At 40.6% G+C, this 15,112-nt stretch overlaps 1 protein-coding gene across 2 annotated transcripts in view; it reads left to right on the top strand.

Moving 5' to 3' along the window:
* Window positions 1–1,871: 1,871 nt before the first annotated feature.
* Window positions 1,872–15,112, top strand: part of KIAA0319 (KIAA0319 ortholog) — a 30,461-nt gene continuing 17,220 nt past the window's right edge. For both annotated transcript variants that reach the window (XM_087961403.1, XM_087961404.1), the window contains exons 1-4: window positions 1,872–2,004; window positions 6,885–7,053; window positions 8,058–8,800; window positions 12,138–12,330. In XM_087961403.1, coding sequence (XP_087817529.1) covers window positions 6,999–7,053; window positions 8,058–8,800; window positions 12,138–12,330 — 991 coding nt within the window. In that variant the 5' untranslated portion in view covers window positions 1,872–2,004; window positions 6,885–6,998. The remainder of the gene's footprint in view (window positions 2,005–6,884; window positions 7,054–8,057; window positions 8,801–12,137; window positions 12,331–15,112) is intronic.

The following is a 15,112-nucleotide window of genomic DNA, read 5'->3' as shown; positions in this document are numbered from 1 at the left end:
TGTAATCTGCAACTCTTACACTGCAAAAACATATGGACGACACAACTCGACCAGGGCAAAGCAATAGACGCAATCTACATAGACTTCTGTAAAGCCTTTGATTCAGTGGTACACGACAAACTACTCCTAAAAATAAAATCCTATGGTATCTCTGGACAACTGAATAACTGGATAGAAGCATTCCTGTCAAACAGACAACAAATGGTCAAAATCGGGAGCGTCCTATCAAATCCAGTACCTGTCAATAGTGGTGTTCCCCAAGGCAGTGTTCTAGGACCAACTCTCTTCATACTCTACATAAACGACCTCTGTGATCATATTAAGAGCAATTGCGTTCTCTTCGCTGATGATGTAAAGCTGTTCAATACCACAGACAATACTGCTACCCTACAAAAAGATCTTGACTATGTATCAGAATGGTCAAACAAATGGCAACTTCAAATCTCAACAAATAAATGCTCTGTCTTACATATTGGCAAAAAAATCAGAAAATAAAATACAAGCTGAATAGTCAAGATCTTGTTGATGACCCAAGCTCTGTAAAGGACCTTGGAATACTCACCTCTAATGATCTAAGTGCTAGAGCCCATTGCAACTACATAGCCAAAAAGGCATTAAGAGTTGTTAACCTAATCCTACGTAGCTTTTTCTCTGGTAATATCACACTACTAACCAGAGCATACAAAACATTTGCTAGACCAATACTCGAATACAGTTCATCAGTCTGGAACCCACATTACGTATCTGATATTAGCACAATTGAGAAAGTCCAGAAATATTTCACAAGAAGAGTTCTCCACTCCTCTACTCGTTGTAGAATACCTTATGCCACCAGACTTGAAATTCTAGAACTAGAAAACCTTGAATTACGCCGTCTTCGGTCTGACTTAAGCATGGTATATAAAATCATACATTGCAATGTCCTACCTGTCAGTGAATACTTCAGCTTCAACCATAACAACACAAGAGCACACAATAGATACAAACTCAAAGTAAACCGCACCAAACTTGATTGCAGGAAATACGACTTCAGCAATAGAGTGGTCAATGTCTGGAATACTCTACCCGACTCTGTAGTTTCTTCCCCAAACCCCAAAAACTTTAACCTTAGACTGTCTACTATTGACCTCACCCTTTCCTAAGAGGTCTGTAGGGGGCGTGCATAAGCGCACCAACGTGCCTACAGTCCCTGTCCTATTGTTTCTCTTATTCTTTTATTTTTCTTATATGTACCCATTTCATGTATTCACAACTATGTATACATTTATACTTATTATCTTGTAAACAATTGGCAAATCAAATAAATAAATAAATAAATAAATAAATAAAACAACATTTATAACGGAGAGACAGAGCGTTGCTGTTCCTTTCCGTGCAAGTATCAAATCACTAAAGTATCCGCTATAAAAAAACCCACCGACTGTTACCTCAGTTCGTCCTTTCGGTCCACGGACCCCCCCTCGGTTATCCTTAGCGCGCTCCGAGGCTTCCTCGGGTGGGTGGGTGGGTGGGTGTGGGCGGCGGAGGGGGTTTCCTTCTGCGATCCCATAAGGGGAGGGCAACCGTGGGCGCTCCGTGGCGGGGTTGGGCTTGTTGGCCGGCAAGGGGTCGGCAAGCGAAGCGAGAAGGGCGCAGTCCTCCCACCCCACCCACCCCCGCGCACGCCCAGAACCGCCTCCCTCCCACCTTCCCGGCAAACCTCAGCATCTCCCGGCCCAGAGCATCCTTCGCTACTTGCCCCCCCATCCCGCTCCCCGAGTGTCCACACCCACATTCCCCCCACCCCGGACCGCGCACTGAAGTCCTGGGGCAGAGAAGCGGATGGAGGCGGCTTCGTCCCCGCGAATGTCGCCGCCCGATTTCCGCCGCCCGTCGCCAGGTAAGACGAAGCGGAGCCTGCCCTCCGGTGTGCCCGGCTGCGGTGAGTGAGGGCAGCAGGCGTGAGCCGGCTGGGTTTGCCCTGAGATCGCGCCGACCGCTCTTTCTGCTGCGGGGCGTTTCTGGGTAAGATCCGAAGCTGCTTTTATCCCCCCCCAGGCGGAGCGTTTTCCCCAATAGATGCCGCTGGGTGGTTTTTGCCGGGAAGGAAATGCGACAAGGCTCTCCGATTCCAGGTAACGCCTCCCTTCCTCCGTGCGGTCGGCCAAAAAAAAAAAAGGCTCGATTCATCTCATCGCAGGAGCCGGTGATGCTTCCCCACTTTCTCCCCCACCCCCCGCCTCCCCCCAAGATCGATATTCCTTAAAAACATGGCAGATGTTTTCCCGACAAGGCGAGGGGGGGGAAAAGAAAGCATACAGACCCGCCTAGGCGGCTGTCAGAAGCCCCCACCTGACTGAAGTTGAAGACAGACAGACAGACAGACACAGACAGACAGATAGACAAGACACACAGACAGACACAGACAGGTAGACTGACACAGACAGACACAGACAGACAGACACAGACACAGACAGACACAGGCAGACAGATAGACAGACATGGACAGACAGACACAGACAGACAGATAGACTGACAGACAGACAGATAAACTGACACAGACAGACAGACAGACAGACACAGACAGACAGACAGACACAGACAGACAGACAGACAGACACAGACAGACAGATAGACAGACACAGACAGACACAGACAGATAGACTGACACACACAGACAGATAAACAGACACAGACAGACAGACACAGACAGACAGACAGAAAGACACAGACAGACAGACAGACAGATAGACTGACACACACAGACAGTTAGACAGACACAGACAGACAGATAGACTCACACAGACAGACAGATAGACAGACACAGACAGACAGACACAGACAGACAGATAGACTAACACAGACAGATAGACTGACACAGACAGACAGATAGACAGACACAGACAGACAGATAGACAGACACAGACAGACACAGACAGACAGATAGACAGACACACACACACACATATATATAATTAGGTTGGTTGGAAGGATGAGGGTGACATACAATTGATTTGGCTTTGCCAAACGATAGATGTGGCTCTTGGTAACAGCCAGGCTGGCCAACAAAGGCTGAAGGCGAAGGATACGATTGCTTACTTGTAGGAGATGATTTATCATTTCATATATTGAATAGTTCGCAATGTTTACGGGATGCATGGGATGCAATAAGAATTCGGGACTGGAGTTCTCCCTTTAAAATTGACACAAGGAGTGTTGGACTGAAATACACCCAAATACAGCATACATCTATATTTTGGACAGCTGCATAGAGTGTCCAAAACTGGCAACTCTTAAACCTATTGTCAAGATATAACAGTGCAATCCAATGTGTGATGGGGAAAAAGTAAACAGCATCGAGTTCAGTGGTACTTACTCCTTGGGAACTGGCGTAGAATAGCACTCACTCATTTTCACATACAGTGTTTAGGAGTGTTTTTCCTCTTTTTGCATTCAGGGTTTGAGATTAGAGTAGTAAAATTTACGTGAATAAGATGTATTTTCAATTTCAAAGTGCTTCTGATATGTGACAAACACTGCCGGCAGACCTCAGATCATTTTCATACAATCGTTTCTCGAAGATATTTAGTGCTGCAGTTTATATAACTGTTGTGCAATGAGGAGGAAAAAAAACAAACCATACATTTACACCGATATAACTTGCTTAAGAAGAGACAATTGCAGTCTTTGCTGCATATTCTAGATAGAATATTTTGATTTCAATTCTCTTTCTTACCTCAAAGATGTTTCATCCAAACTAATGCTGTATCTCTAGGCAAATAATGTATTAAAAAGCTAATCAGGGTTGTAACCCTGTTATGGAGTGGTGCCAGGGTAATCTGGAGTTTCTCTACTTCTCTACTTTCCCCAATTGAAGTTTTCCATTCCTGCAATAATAACAAGGGTCAGTTCTGTTATTATATATAAAGTCTGTTAAGTTACCTTTGGTATATACTGTGCATTTATGTTTAATCATGACATCAGTGATACATCTTTGTTCATGTCTACTTGAGTTCAAAGAGCTTAACCTGACTAAGGAAGTGACTGAACTGTAGAGGTAATATTATTTCAGCCAATGCATAATGAGCTGGTTAACCGATTGCATGGTCAATCTTTTTGTAGTTTGGGTTGCATAGTTTGCTTGGGGAAATATCAGTACTAAGCTGCTTCATACAAAAAGCGTTAATTATAAAAATCCTTGTTAGTTGTCTTTGTCAACAGAGAACTGATGAATATAGTACTACAGTTCCACAGTAAAAGAGTTCTGTACACTATACATTTTAAACAGTGTGGTGTTCAACTCTCTAGATCAGGGAAGAGCAACTCTCCCTTTCTGGTGCCAATATGCCCACAGTGTCCTCTGAGGCTGCTTCAAAGGATCGCCAAAGGAAAATAGTCATAAAAACCCCTTTTAAACAGTGGTAACCTTGTGTTGCAGTGGTCTCAGAAATTTTCTCACAGGTAAGGTCTCCATAATCCCCTGAATTCTGGTGACCCAATGACACTTTTCAGATGATTTTGTTTATCTGCACCATCATGCAATGATAATTGTTCTCTGCTAGGGTTGCTAATCTTTTTGCAAACTAATTGTATTAATTGTATTCTATCCCTTGGTCTGCTAAAGCCATGCTTCCCACGTGTGGTCTTATTTCCTTCAGCTTTTAACCAGAGGCATATATTATACACTCATGTTTTGCCTTTTTTTTTTAGAGCTAACCATCTGGAGCTTTGTCTGGGTGATGTTTGTCTCAGACCTAGTTCTTACAGCAGTTATTTTGTTGACGGAATTACTGTAAATAAGAATAGAGAAGCAGTGCAGAACTTGCCCTTCCTAACTGCACCCCCCCCCTTCATGTCAATGTTGACTCCTTCTTACTGCCTAGATTAGTTCCTTTAGTGTGTTTTTTTTGCAGGGTTTTTTGGAAGTAGTTTGCCATTGCCTCCTTACTCAGGCTGAAAGAAAGTGACTGGCCAAGGCCACTCAGCTGGCTTTGTGCCTGGCAGGACTAGAGTTCATACTCTCCCACTTTCTAGTCTGATTTCTTAATCATTACACCTGACTAACTCTGTCTGTCTGTCTGTCTGTCCATCTGTCTGTCCATCTGTCTGTCCAACCGTCTATCTATCTATCTATCTATCTATCTATCTATCTATCTATCTATCTATCTATCCATCCATCCATCCATCCATCCATCCATCCATCCATCCATCCATCCATCCATCCATCCAAACATTTCCATCTTTTGTAAGAGACAGTTTTATAAGAAACAGTTTTTACATCTCTAATGTTTGTTTCACATTCTACACATTTTTCCAGAATTAGTCTTTTAATTGGTTAAATTCTATGTTAGACTAGAAGTAGGAATATTGCAGGAGACTGGACTTTTTAAACCTGTTTCAAATGCTATTGCCAATCTTGACTGTTTTTAAAGATAAGGCATTGACTGCATCATTTCGATAAGGCATTCATTGCTTGCGGAAAAAAATTAGTCTTTCCAGGTACAGAAGTGGAATAGGCTAGCAAAGAGGGACAACTGTTTCTCTTTCATTAATGTGCTCTGCTCCTTTGGGAAAACCTTAAATCTGCTTTTTATTCGTTTAGCAGGTGAATAAAAATATGTCGTAGTTTAATACAACATAAATAACAATAATAGACCAACAATCAAGAGATAAACAATACCCCTAATGAAGGAACTACTAACTCAAACAAAAAGACTAACAGCAAACAATAGCCTAATTAAGGGATCACAAAGAACATGCCACCAATACTGACAGGGCAAGTCACTAGTATATAATATGAGAACAAAGCCCATTCCCTTCTAGCATTGATGATGTTACCTGGTTTGGTAATGGAACGTCAGCAAAAAACAACTAAGGTCAGAAAGCATCAGGGACTCCACAGTTCAAACCTGAGCAACAAATATTCTCTTATATCAGTTTGATAACATTTGGGACACAAGTAGCGCTGCTTTTATCTCAGCCAGAGTTGGTAGTTTTTACTGTAAGCTGCTATAAAAATATTACTGCATGGTAAATCCCAAAGCAAATGTAAAGATATTAAGCTCTGACATTCAAGGCATTTAAAAACAGGAAAAAGGGTGACTGGGGAATCTTTAATATCTAGATTGTTTTGATCCCAGTTTGCCAGCCCGAGTTTATAGAAAAATGGTTAATTATGGGCAGATAACCTGCAGCCTAGTTTTGTATTTAAATCTCTGTCTCCAAAAATATGATGCACAGAATCAGCAGGAATCTCACTCACATTTCTTACCTGCCACCACTGCATGGATTTCAAGAAAAGCAAGTGATCTAAAATAAGCTGCTGAAATGGAAAGGACAAGGGAGAAAAGGGGCAAGGGATAGCTGCAAAGTTTTAAAAGTTGCCCTTAAAAAAAACCAAAAACAAATTATTGCTTCTCTGCTTCAGCATCAGAGAAGTTTGTCTTGCAATTGTTAAAAGAAGAGGAAGTTACAAGCTCTAAAACTCATTTAATATAGGTAGGTATCACGGTCTTTGGAAAACGGCCTTGAGGATTATTTGCCTGATTAAAATCACTTTCAGCAAATGATGAATAAACCACAACATATATTATATTGGGTGCAGATGTATGTGAAAGAGCTACAGTCAAGAGATATTCATAATTTTAAAATTAGTATTAACAGTATATTATTGCTTGTGAAAGGTTGTCGCCTGTAGAACTCTTCTATGGTTTTATAGAAAGACAGGCTCAAATTATTATCTTGTCCTTTTATCTTTCCTCACTTTTTTTTTTAACTTTCTGCAACTACAATTGTTCCTACTTCTGTAGCCAGATGGTAATAAATATTCTTCTATCTTCTTGTTGTTTAACTTTTCAACTAATATCCATGGCTTTCTTTTACTCCTTTTTTTTTTTTTTGGCCAGCCCTGCAGATTCCCTCTCTTGAAATCAGGCTGTGTAAGATAAAGCTTGCGATAAGATTGTAGAATTTCCACCCTGCAATCTGACCAGAATTTGGCACTTCCAGCTTACGAAAGGATGTTTCTTTTGCCAAGTCTGAGAATCTTCTGTTTACTCTTGGTGGTTTTAAGAGGTAAGCCTTCACTCCTACTATTCCTGTTGTTAAGGTAACGAAGGTTAATTCTTTCTGAAATCGTTTAAGGAAAAGTAAGGATGTACTTAGCTAAAATTACCCACTGGGCATAGAAGCTGGCAAAACTGTTAGGAGAAGTAGTGCTTAATCAAACCTTTCCATCTTTCCATTCTGACTTCCCACATTCTGCATCCATGCATCTTAGACATTTGTAAATTACTGTGGATATTAAAAAATAATAAGAACAGAGATACTGCAGATCCTTGAGTAGGTATTTTTCATAGAAGCAGCCCTAAATGGAACACTCATTGTTCAGAAGTAGCATGCAGGTTTCGCATGGAGAAAATTGCTGCTGTTCAACAAACACGACTCTTTTTTTGATGACTCAGCAAGCGGCTTTGTTATTCAATTTAGCTAAGGGTCCAACACTAGATTTCTGTGGCAACTTAAAAATATATGAAATTTGATTTGAAAAAAATAGAGGGAGTTGAATTTCTGTTCTTTGGGTTTTAATTAGAGGTAAGTGTAATCTGCTAAGCAAGACCTGAGTGTTCTTCTGGTTTTATTTGATAGCTCTCTTGAATTGGTTTTGGTCTCTCTCCACAGTTCCTAATTCTTACATTTCCAGAGGTGAAAGAGAAAGGGAAGGAAATAATGACAGAACCATTGAAAAAAGAGGAAAACTATGAATCGTTGCTATCTGAGGCTGTGATAGCCTTGCCAGCAGCAAATAGTTAATCGTGTAAATATTTCAAATAGCAATCATTGTAAAAAGGTCCATGAAAAATTTAACTCATTCCCTGAGTTACATTATACTATTGTGTTTCCCCGAAAATAAGACCCAACTGAAAAATAAGTCCTAATGTGCCTTTTGGAGCAAAAATTAATGTAAGACCCCCATCTTATTTTCAGGGCAATGCAGTATATAAAATGTAAATCAGTAATGATAAATTCCCCCCTCCCCTAAAATGTAGGCTTTACTTATACCAAAATCTATTTTTCAGGGTGTTCCTGTCAGCAGTGCATGGAAGGCATCAAGTACACAGACGCAATACTTCCCAATTTAGAAACAACTAAAATTATGCGGGTCCCACGTGCTGCGTCCATTTTAGATTGCCTGGCAGCCTGTTGTGATCTTTCAGATTGTGATTTGGCCTGGATGTTTGAGCGGCGTTGCTATGTGGTCAGTTGCCAACCTAAAGGAAATTGTGAGCCCAAGAAAATGGAGAAGGTGAATTCCTATCTGACCTTCGTGGTCAGAGCTCCTCCGAGACCAGCCACCTTGCTGGGATACGGGCAGGTGCCATCCAATGTGATCCGCTCCATGGCATTGGCAAGTGACCCCTCTGAGGAAATTGGTAGCCTGAAGGAGCTCTCCTTCCTCAACAAAGGGCACAGTCTTGAGGACTATACCAACGAATATGGTGAGATGGATCAGAATCCTTTTCAACTCGGCCTGAAGCCTGAGGAGAAGGAGGCCATTAACTATGCAGACTGGAGATCAGTGGTGACCACTGAAAACAGCTTCAATTCTTCAGGGCTCAGTAATGGAAACGAACAGGAAGAGGTGCCTCAAAAGGAGGAATTTCATTTGGGAAGCCCTATGAATGTAAATACACCTGAAAGTATTCCTACCACTGAACGTCCTGAAAAGTTGACAGATGTTTTGGGCTTGCTGGATAAATCTACCAATGATTTTGATGTTCATCCAACTAAAAATGAAATGAACAGAAGCTGGGAGGAGGAGGTATGTGTTTTTACACACATACACACACACACACACACACACACACACACCTAATTATTTTCCATTATCATTGGTGCATCCCAAATCTTATGTACATATACTTTGATGGAAGGTATTCACAATTAGTGTGAATGTGTACATATTCCCATTGGGTTGGATCACAAATGTATCTAAATCAATACCAGCGATTTACCACGGTCAATAATACCTTGTTGACAGTGATCAACAAGATGCTGTTGGAAGGTGAACAACCGCACAAAGACTGAACTTGGAACTGTAACAAATCTTCCCTACTCTCTCTATCTATCTTAGGCCGAAAGAACGATAGTAGTTGGAATATAAAATATACTACAAAATAATGAATGCCGAATTCCCTAGCCAGTTTGGAAGGCTGCCATACAATGTGACAAATAGCCCTTGGCAGATGTAACCTTTATTAATTCAATTGTCACATTAACTGTATCTTGTGGCAGCAAAATTCCATAAACTAATACTTTCATAAAGCATGGCATGAGAAGAAGTATTTCCTTTTGTCTGTCTTCACACTTTATCTAAGAGCTGTTGGCGCAGTGCTTAGAGTGCAGTACTGCAGGCTACCTCTGCTGACTGCTGATTGCCAGCAGTTTGGCAGTTCAAGACTCACCGGTTCAAGGCTGACTCAGCCTTCCATCCTTCTGAGGTCGGTAAAATGAGGGCCCAGACTCTGTAAACCAGGGGTCTCCAACCTTGGCAACTTTAAGGCTTGTGGACTTCAACTCCCAGAATTCCTCAGCCAGCTTTGCTGGCTGAGGAATTCTGGGAGCTGAAGTCCACAAGCCTTAAAGTTGCCAAGGTTGGAGACCCCTGCTGTAAACCACTTAGACAGGGCTGTCTGTAAAAGCACTGTGAAGCGGTATATAAGTTTACGTGCTATTGTTAGTGCTATTTCTATCTTTTTGGGTGTCGCATGTATCCTAATGACCAGGGCTGAGCGAGTACTGCAGGTTCCTTGCTAGCATATTTGATGCTAGTCAGCATACAGAGGATTACCAAATCCCTACCCAAATGGTTAACTTTAAATAGTGGCAAATTTCTTCATTCTTGATGAAATTCTAAGCAGACAAAAAAAAGGCAAAGCAGATTTCTTTAAAACATGCTCTTGTGAGTAAAGAAATAAGCGTGCACGTATGATAGGAAAAAGATCCAGTCACTTCCTAGCTTGTACACTGAAGCTTCCTGTCATATAGGTACATTAACCTGAATGAAGCCAATGTAATTATTCCATTTTGATTGCTCTGTTAAGAGGCTGCATTAAAACAAGAAGAAATTTTGTTAGAGAGCTGTGGTGGCACATTGGCTAGAATGCAGTATTGCAGGATAATCCTGCTGACTGCCAGCAATTCGATCCTGACTGGCTCAAGGTTGACTCAGCCTTCCATCTTTCTGTGGTAGGTAAAATGAGAACCCAGATTGTGGGGGGCAATATGCTGGCTCTGTAAACTGCTTAGAGAGGGCTGTAAAGCACTATGAAGCGGTATATACGTCTAAATGTTATTGCTATTTCTAAATCACTAGAACGGCTGCTTGAGCATTCAGTTTTTGCTAATCACTAAAAGAAGAATGAAAGGGATAAATCTGTGTATATAAAGGTGTTACCCAAATTAAAAACAATGGAAAGGGGTTAGAAACTATTGCCTCTTTTAAGGAAATATGCAATCCTTAATTCATTTATTTTATCACATTCTTGGGACCGTTTAAAACATGAGATTATTATTTTGACTAATACAAACAGGCGTTAAAGAACCCCATGTATTTATAAACAAAGCATAACTCTTGATAAGCAAAACATAGGTCTTTGAAAATCGATTAGCATTTCCTATATATTAGTGGATTCTCTATGCACAGGTATTTTTGTGCACACCTTAAAAAGAAACATTTAAACCACCAAATAATATCTGAAACACAGTCTTTGGAAACTTGCCCATTACCAATAATGGTTAAATCAAGTAAAAATTCATCAGGGAACAAAAGTTTAATAATCTAGATTTTGTTAGTTGCTACTCTAGTATGCCAGAGAAGATGATAAAATTTAATTTTTGCTTTCAATTCTAAGTTCATACCAGAGGAATAAACAGGGGGGAGTTCTAGCTTGGCTACAGCAGTCAACTAGAGTTTAAAGGTACATGACACTTTATTGTAGCTATTTTTGATGATGGAAAGAGTCCAGTTGGAGCAATCCAGATGTTGTGCCACAAATAGGAACAATCAGAAATTTCTGAGTCCAGGCATATGATGATGATGACGATGCGGTGATATTACAGAAGAAATGAGGGTATTTCTACTCAGGTTTTAATTCTCTGATGTTTATATGCCAATTCTGTGCATGGGTTTGCTCCCAAATTTGGAAGCTAAAAATCTTTGGAGGCTCCAGTTGCGATATTATTTAATTTGAATTGCCTAATTATAATAAGGACAAAAAAATAGTGTCAGAAAATAAATATGTTCTGCTAAGATCTTTAGTAAATGTAGCTTTAATAGCTGCCATATCTTCTCTTTTGTGGAATGTAGCAGATGAAAAGAAATTTTAAAAGGATGTTCTTAACAAACTTAACAAATAAAACAGCAACTATGGTCCTTTTTTGCAAGGATGTCATTAGCACTACACTGGGATAAAATTGCTAATTATATGTAAATCCAAGCCTATTACAATAAATGGGGTTTTACCCTAATATAATAAGGCAATCTTTGTTTTTGCAGTCTTTGTTTGAAGGTTTAACTGTGGTGATATAACGGTTAACTTTTCAGGTTTGAATTAACCACATACAACGGTGCTTTGTTTACACATTCTATTTCTTATTATTATTTTGCATGGTTTTTTTTTTCAGAGCAGCTCATATGAAGAAGATATAATGGTACTATGTCCATCTCATATGTAAGCATGTTGTCAGATCAAAGGCATTTTTAATATTCTGTATTATTTATGTAATTTCAAGTCCAATATATATTTTCCCGTGGCTCTTTTTTTCTTTGTTTTCTCTTGCTCAGATGGAGTTCTTTTTTCTTTAGAGTTTGCAGACATATTGCACATTGCCAGGGATGTCATCCAGTTTCATTCCAAGTTTTGTAACAGAATTGGAAGCATCCCAGAAAATTGCTTGTACAAATGCATAATGTGTGCAATTCTTGGGAATTTGGGAACATATAGTATTTTTCCAGACTTTGTTGATAATATTGTTGGTTCTAGCAAGACTAGAATTTTGAATCTAGATCTTCCAATACATTCTTATTTTTCAATGTTGTATAGCAGAGTGTGAAAAAAAAATACAATAATGATACATTCCTTCAATTTGTCTTGTAGATTGTAACACCTCCCCATAATCCTCCTTCTTCAGGAATCCTGGAATTTCTCTCCACCATCCCAGCACAAACTGAAGTGTCAAACCCAGATAATTTCATACAAACTAAACCTACAACATTTCCCACCAGTGCTCATAGCACTGCATGTTGTGCTGCAGGTGAAGTTACATTTTCCACAACGATCCCCAAAACAGGTAACATGGTTTCATTATGACTGAGATTTTGAGAGCATGTTCATTGTGCTATATTAGCATACTCCAAAACCTGACACCTGATTGGTCCGCACGGACCGCAACCGGATTGGTTGACTCAGCGGCTGTCATTGGAGCGTTAGGAATCTACCGCGATTGGCCGAGCCGATCGCGGGAGATTCAAAGCGCTGCCATTGGCCGCCGAGCCGGGAGCAATCCCTATATGAAGGGTTGCTGCGGCTCCAGTTTCCTTGTACTGAGCTGAATTAAAATAAAGAGCTGAAAGTTACTATGGTCTCGTGTCTCTCTGGGAACCGATCCACCCTGATCTAACATTCATAATCCAGATCTCTTCATTTGTTGAGATAGTCTTCAAATTATGGTTGAAGCCCTTCCTGATTTAAGACAGTGATGTTGGAAGAACATTTCTCGGTTGAGTGGCCAAAAACTAAGATTTTCCCAGAAGTTCTTCTCCAGATGCAGCTGTTGTTGAAGCAGATGGTTACCATGGAGAAACCATTGTTGTGTGATACTTTTATCTGAGAAGATCTTGCTAAGTATTAAGACACTTCAGATATTTTTAATAGGCCAAAACCTATTTCCTCCCACATTTCCACAAAATTTAACTTTAATATATAAATAAATTTTAAATTTTATATATTTTTTATGTTGTAGTCATTTTTAATCTTTAGTTTTACTTTGGACAGCCATTCCATTATTCTTGTTGGCTCCTGTTATATTTTAATGGAAATTATTTCTAAATGATTAAAAATAAATAAAAGGATTGGCTTCAAGCGAACAGATAGAAATCTTGGTTTAAATATTCAGCCAAGTGAGATAGTCTGTGTTCTTTTGGTTTGACTTTGAATTTGTACTGTTTGTTTATTTAATCTTTCCCCATTTTTTGTTTTTTAATTAAAATGAGCACATAATGAAGAAGGGATGTAATCTATCCGGTTTATTGGTTTGCTTCGTTCTGTTTCCAGGGAGATGTGTATTTTCTTGCTGTTGTTGCTTGGGTGGATGGGGGTATTTTAAAAACATTTTTAGAGATATTTTAAAAACACTTTTTCAGAGGGCTGGAGGCTAAAACGTATGAAGAATGGTTGCAGGAATTGGGTATGTCTAGTCTAGTGAAAAGAAAGACTCGGGGTGACATGATAGCAGGGGTTACAATATTTGAGGGGCTATCAACAAAGAAAATAGGGGGGGGGGGTGCTCAACCTATTTTCCAAAGCACCGGAAGGCAAGACAAGAACCATGGTTGGAAACTAATCAAGGAGAGAAGCAACCTAGAACTTAGGAGAAATGTCCTAAGAATGAGAAAAATTAACCAGTGGAAGAGCTTGCCTTCAGAAGTTGTGGGTGCTTCATCACTGGAGGCTTTTAAGAAGAGACTGGACAGCCACTTGTCTGGAATGATATAGGGTCTCCTGCTTGAGCAGGGGGTTGGACTAGAAGACCTCCAAGGTCCCTTCCAATTTCGTTATTCTGTTAAATTTATCACCTGCTTGTGATAAATTTAACAGAATTGATACCTCCATGGTTTTCTACAGAGTTCGAACTTAATTCTGTCCCATATGGAAATAAGTCCAGAGAAATTGAGAAAAGTTGGAATTATTACCATCCCTAAACAGCCTAAACCAGACACCAGGCATAGAAAATTATCCGCCAAACAGTGTCTTCAGACCCTCCTTTAAATTACTTCCTTTAAAAGTTTTAAAATGTCATTATATGTGTACAGGTTGTTGGGAAGTAGACCTGGCCATTAAATAAAATGGTATAGGACAGTGATGTCTAACCATTTTCGGCTCCCGTGCTGATAATTCCGTGCTCGTTCGCTTGCACGCGCTCGTGTACCAGCAACCAAAAGGCAACGCGTGCTGCCCCCCCACGCCCCCTGTGCATGCGTGTGCCCCCCCACATGCGCCATGTATCTGTGCATGTGCACACGACTCCTTGTGTGCCGCACATGTGCACATGCGTGCACAACTCCCCCTCGTGCACTGTGCATATTTGTGCATGCGTGCGCAACTCCCCCTCATGCACCATGCATCTTTGTGCATGCACGTGCAATTCCCTTGTGCGCCGCACGTCTGCATGCGCGTGCGATTCTCCCCTCACGCACAGGGTATCTGCGCATGCATGTGTGTTTTCCCCTCTCACGCTGCGGGCACGATCCCCTCGTGTGCAGCGCGTCCCTGCGCATGCGTGTGCATCTTCCGTGCACCCCCTCCACTCCCTGAGCATGCACACCAGATACCTGATAATCAGCTGTTGGGCAGCGGCGCACACGCATGCACAGTGGGGCTCTTCCGGGTGACCTCTCGTGTGCTGGGGGGAAATGGCTCTGCGTACCACTTCCGGCACACGTGGCATAGGTTCGCCAACACGGGTATAAGATTTACCTAAATCTTAACATAGAGCCTGTAGAATTGTTTCTTGGCTAATAACTTTTGATGAGCATTATGCAAGCCTAATTTAAACAGAAGAGAAACATCAACAGTTAAATTCAAAGTGAGAATGGCAGTAATCAGACACGGTTCCTGTCTTGAAAGAAAATGGCTGCATGTCGGAATAACCTAGACATCTAGGGGACTCCAAATCAAATCGTATCACTTACACAGAACACCAAATCAAATCAAATATCTTTATTACGGTCTGTGAGCAGCCTTTGCAATAAAAGAGTAGAAACAGAAACATTCTTGTAGGACATGGAACAAATAATGAGGTAACAAAACAGCATATCTAATTAAAAATTTTATGCAGTTTGGTGAAAATTTGG

Source organism: Notechis scutatus, chromosome 3, assembly GCF_049901735.1.
Source record: "Notechis scutatus isolate UNSWTSFEM ecotype Mainland chromosome 3, rNotScu1.2, whole genome shotgun sequence".
Lineage (NCBI taxonomy): Eukaryota > Metazoa > Chordata > Lepidosauria > Squamata > Elapidae > Notechis > Notechis scutatus.
This window is presented reverse-complemented; position numbering and strand designations above follow the sequence as displayed.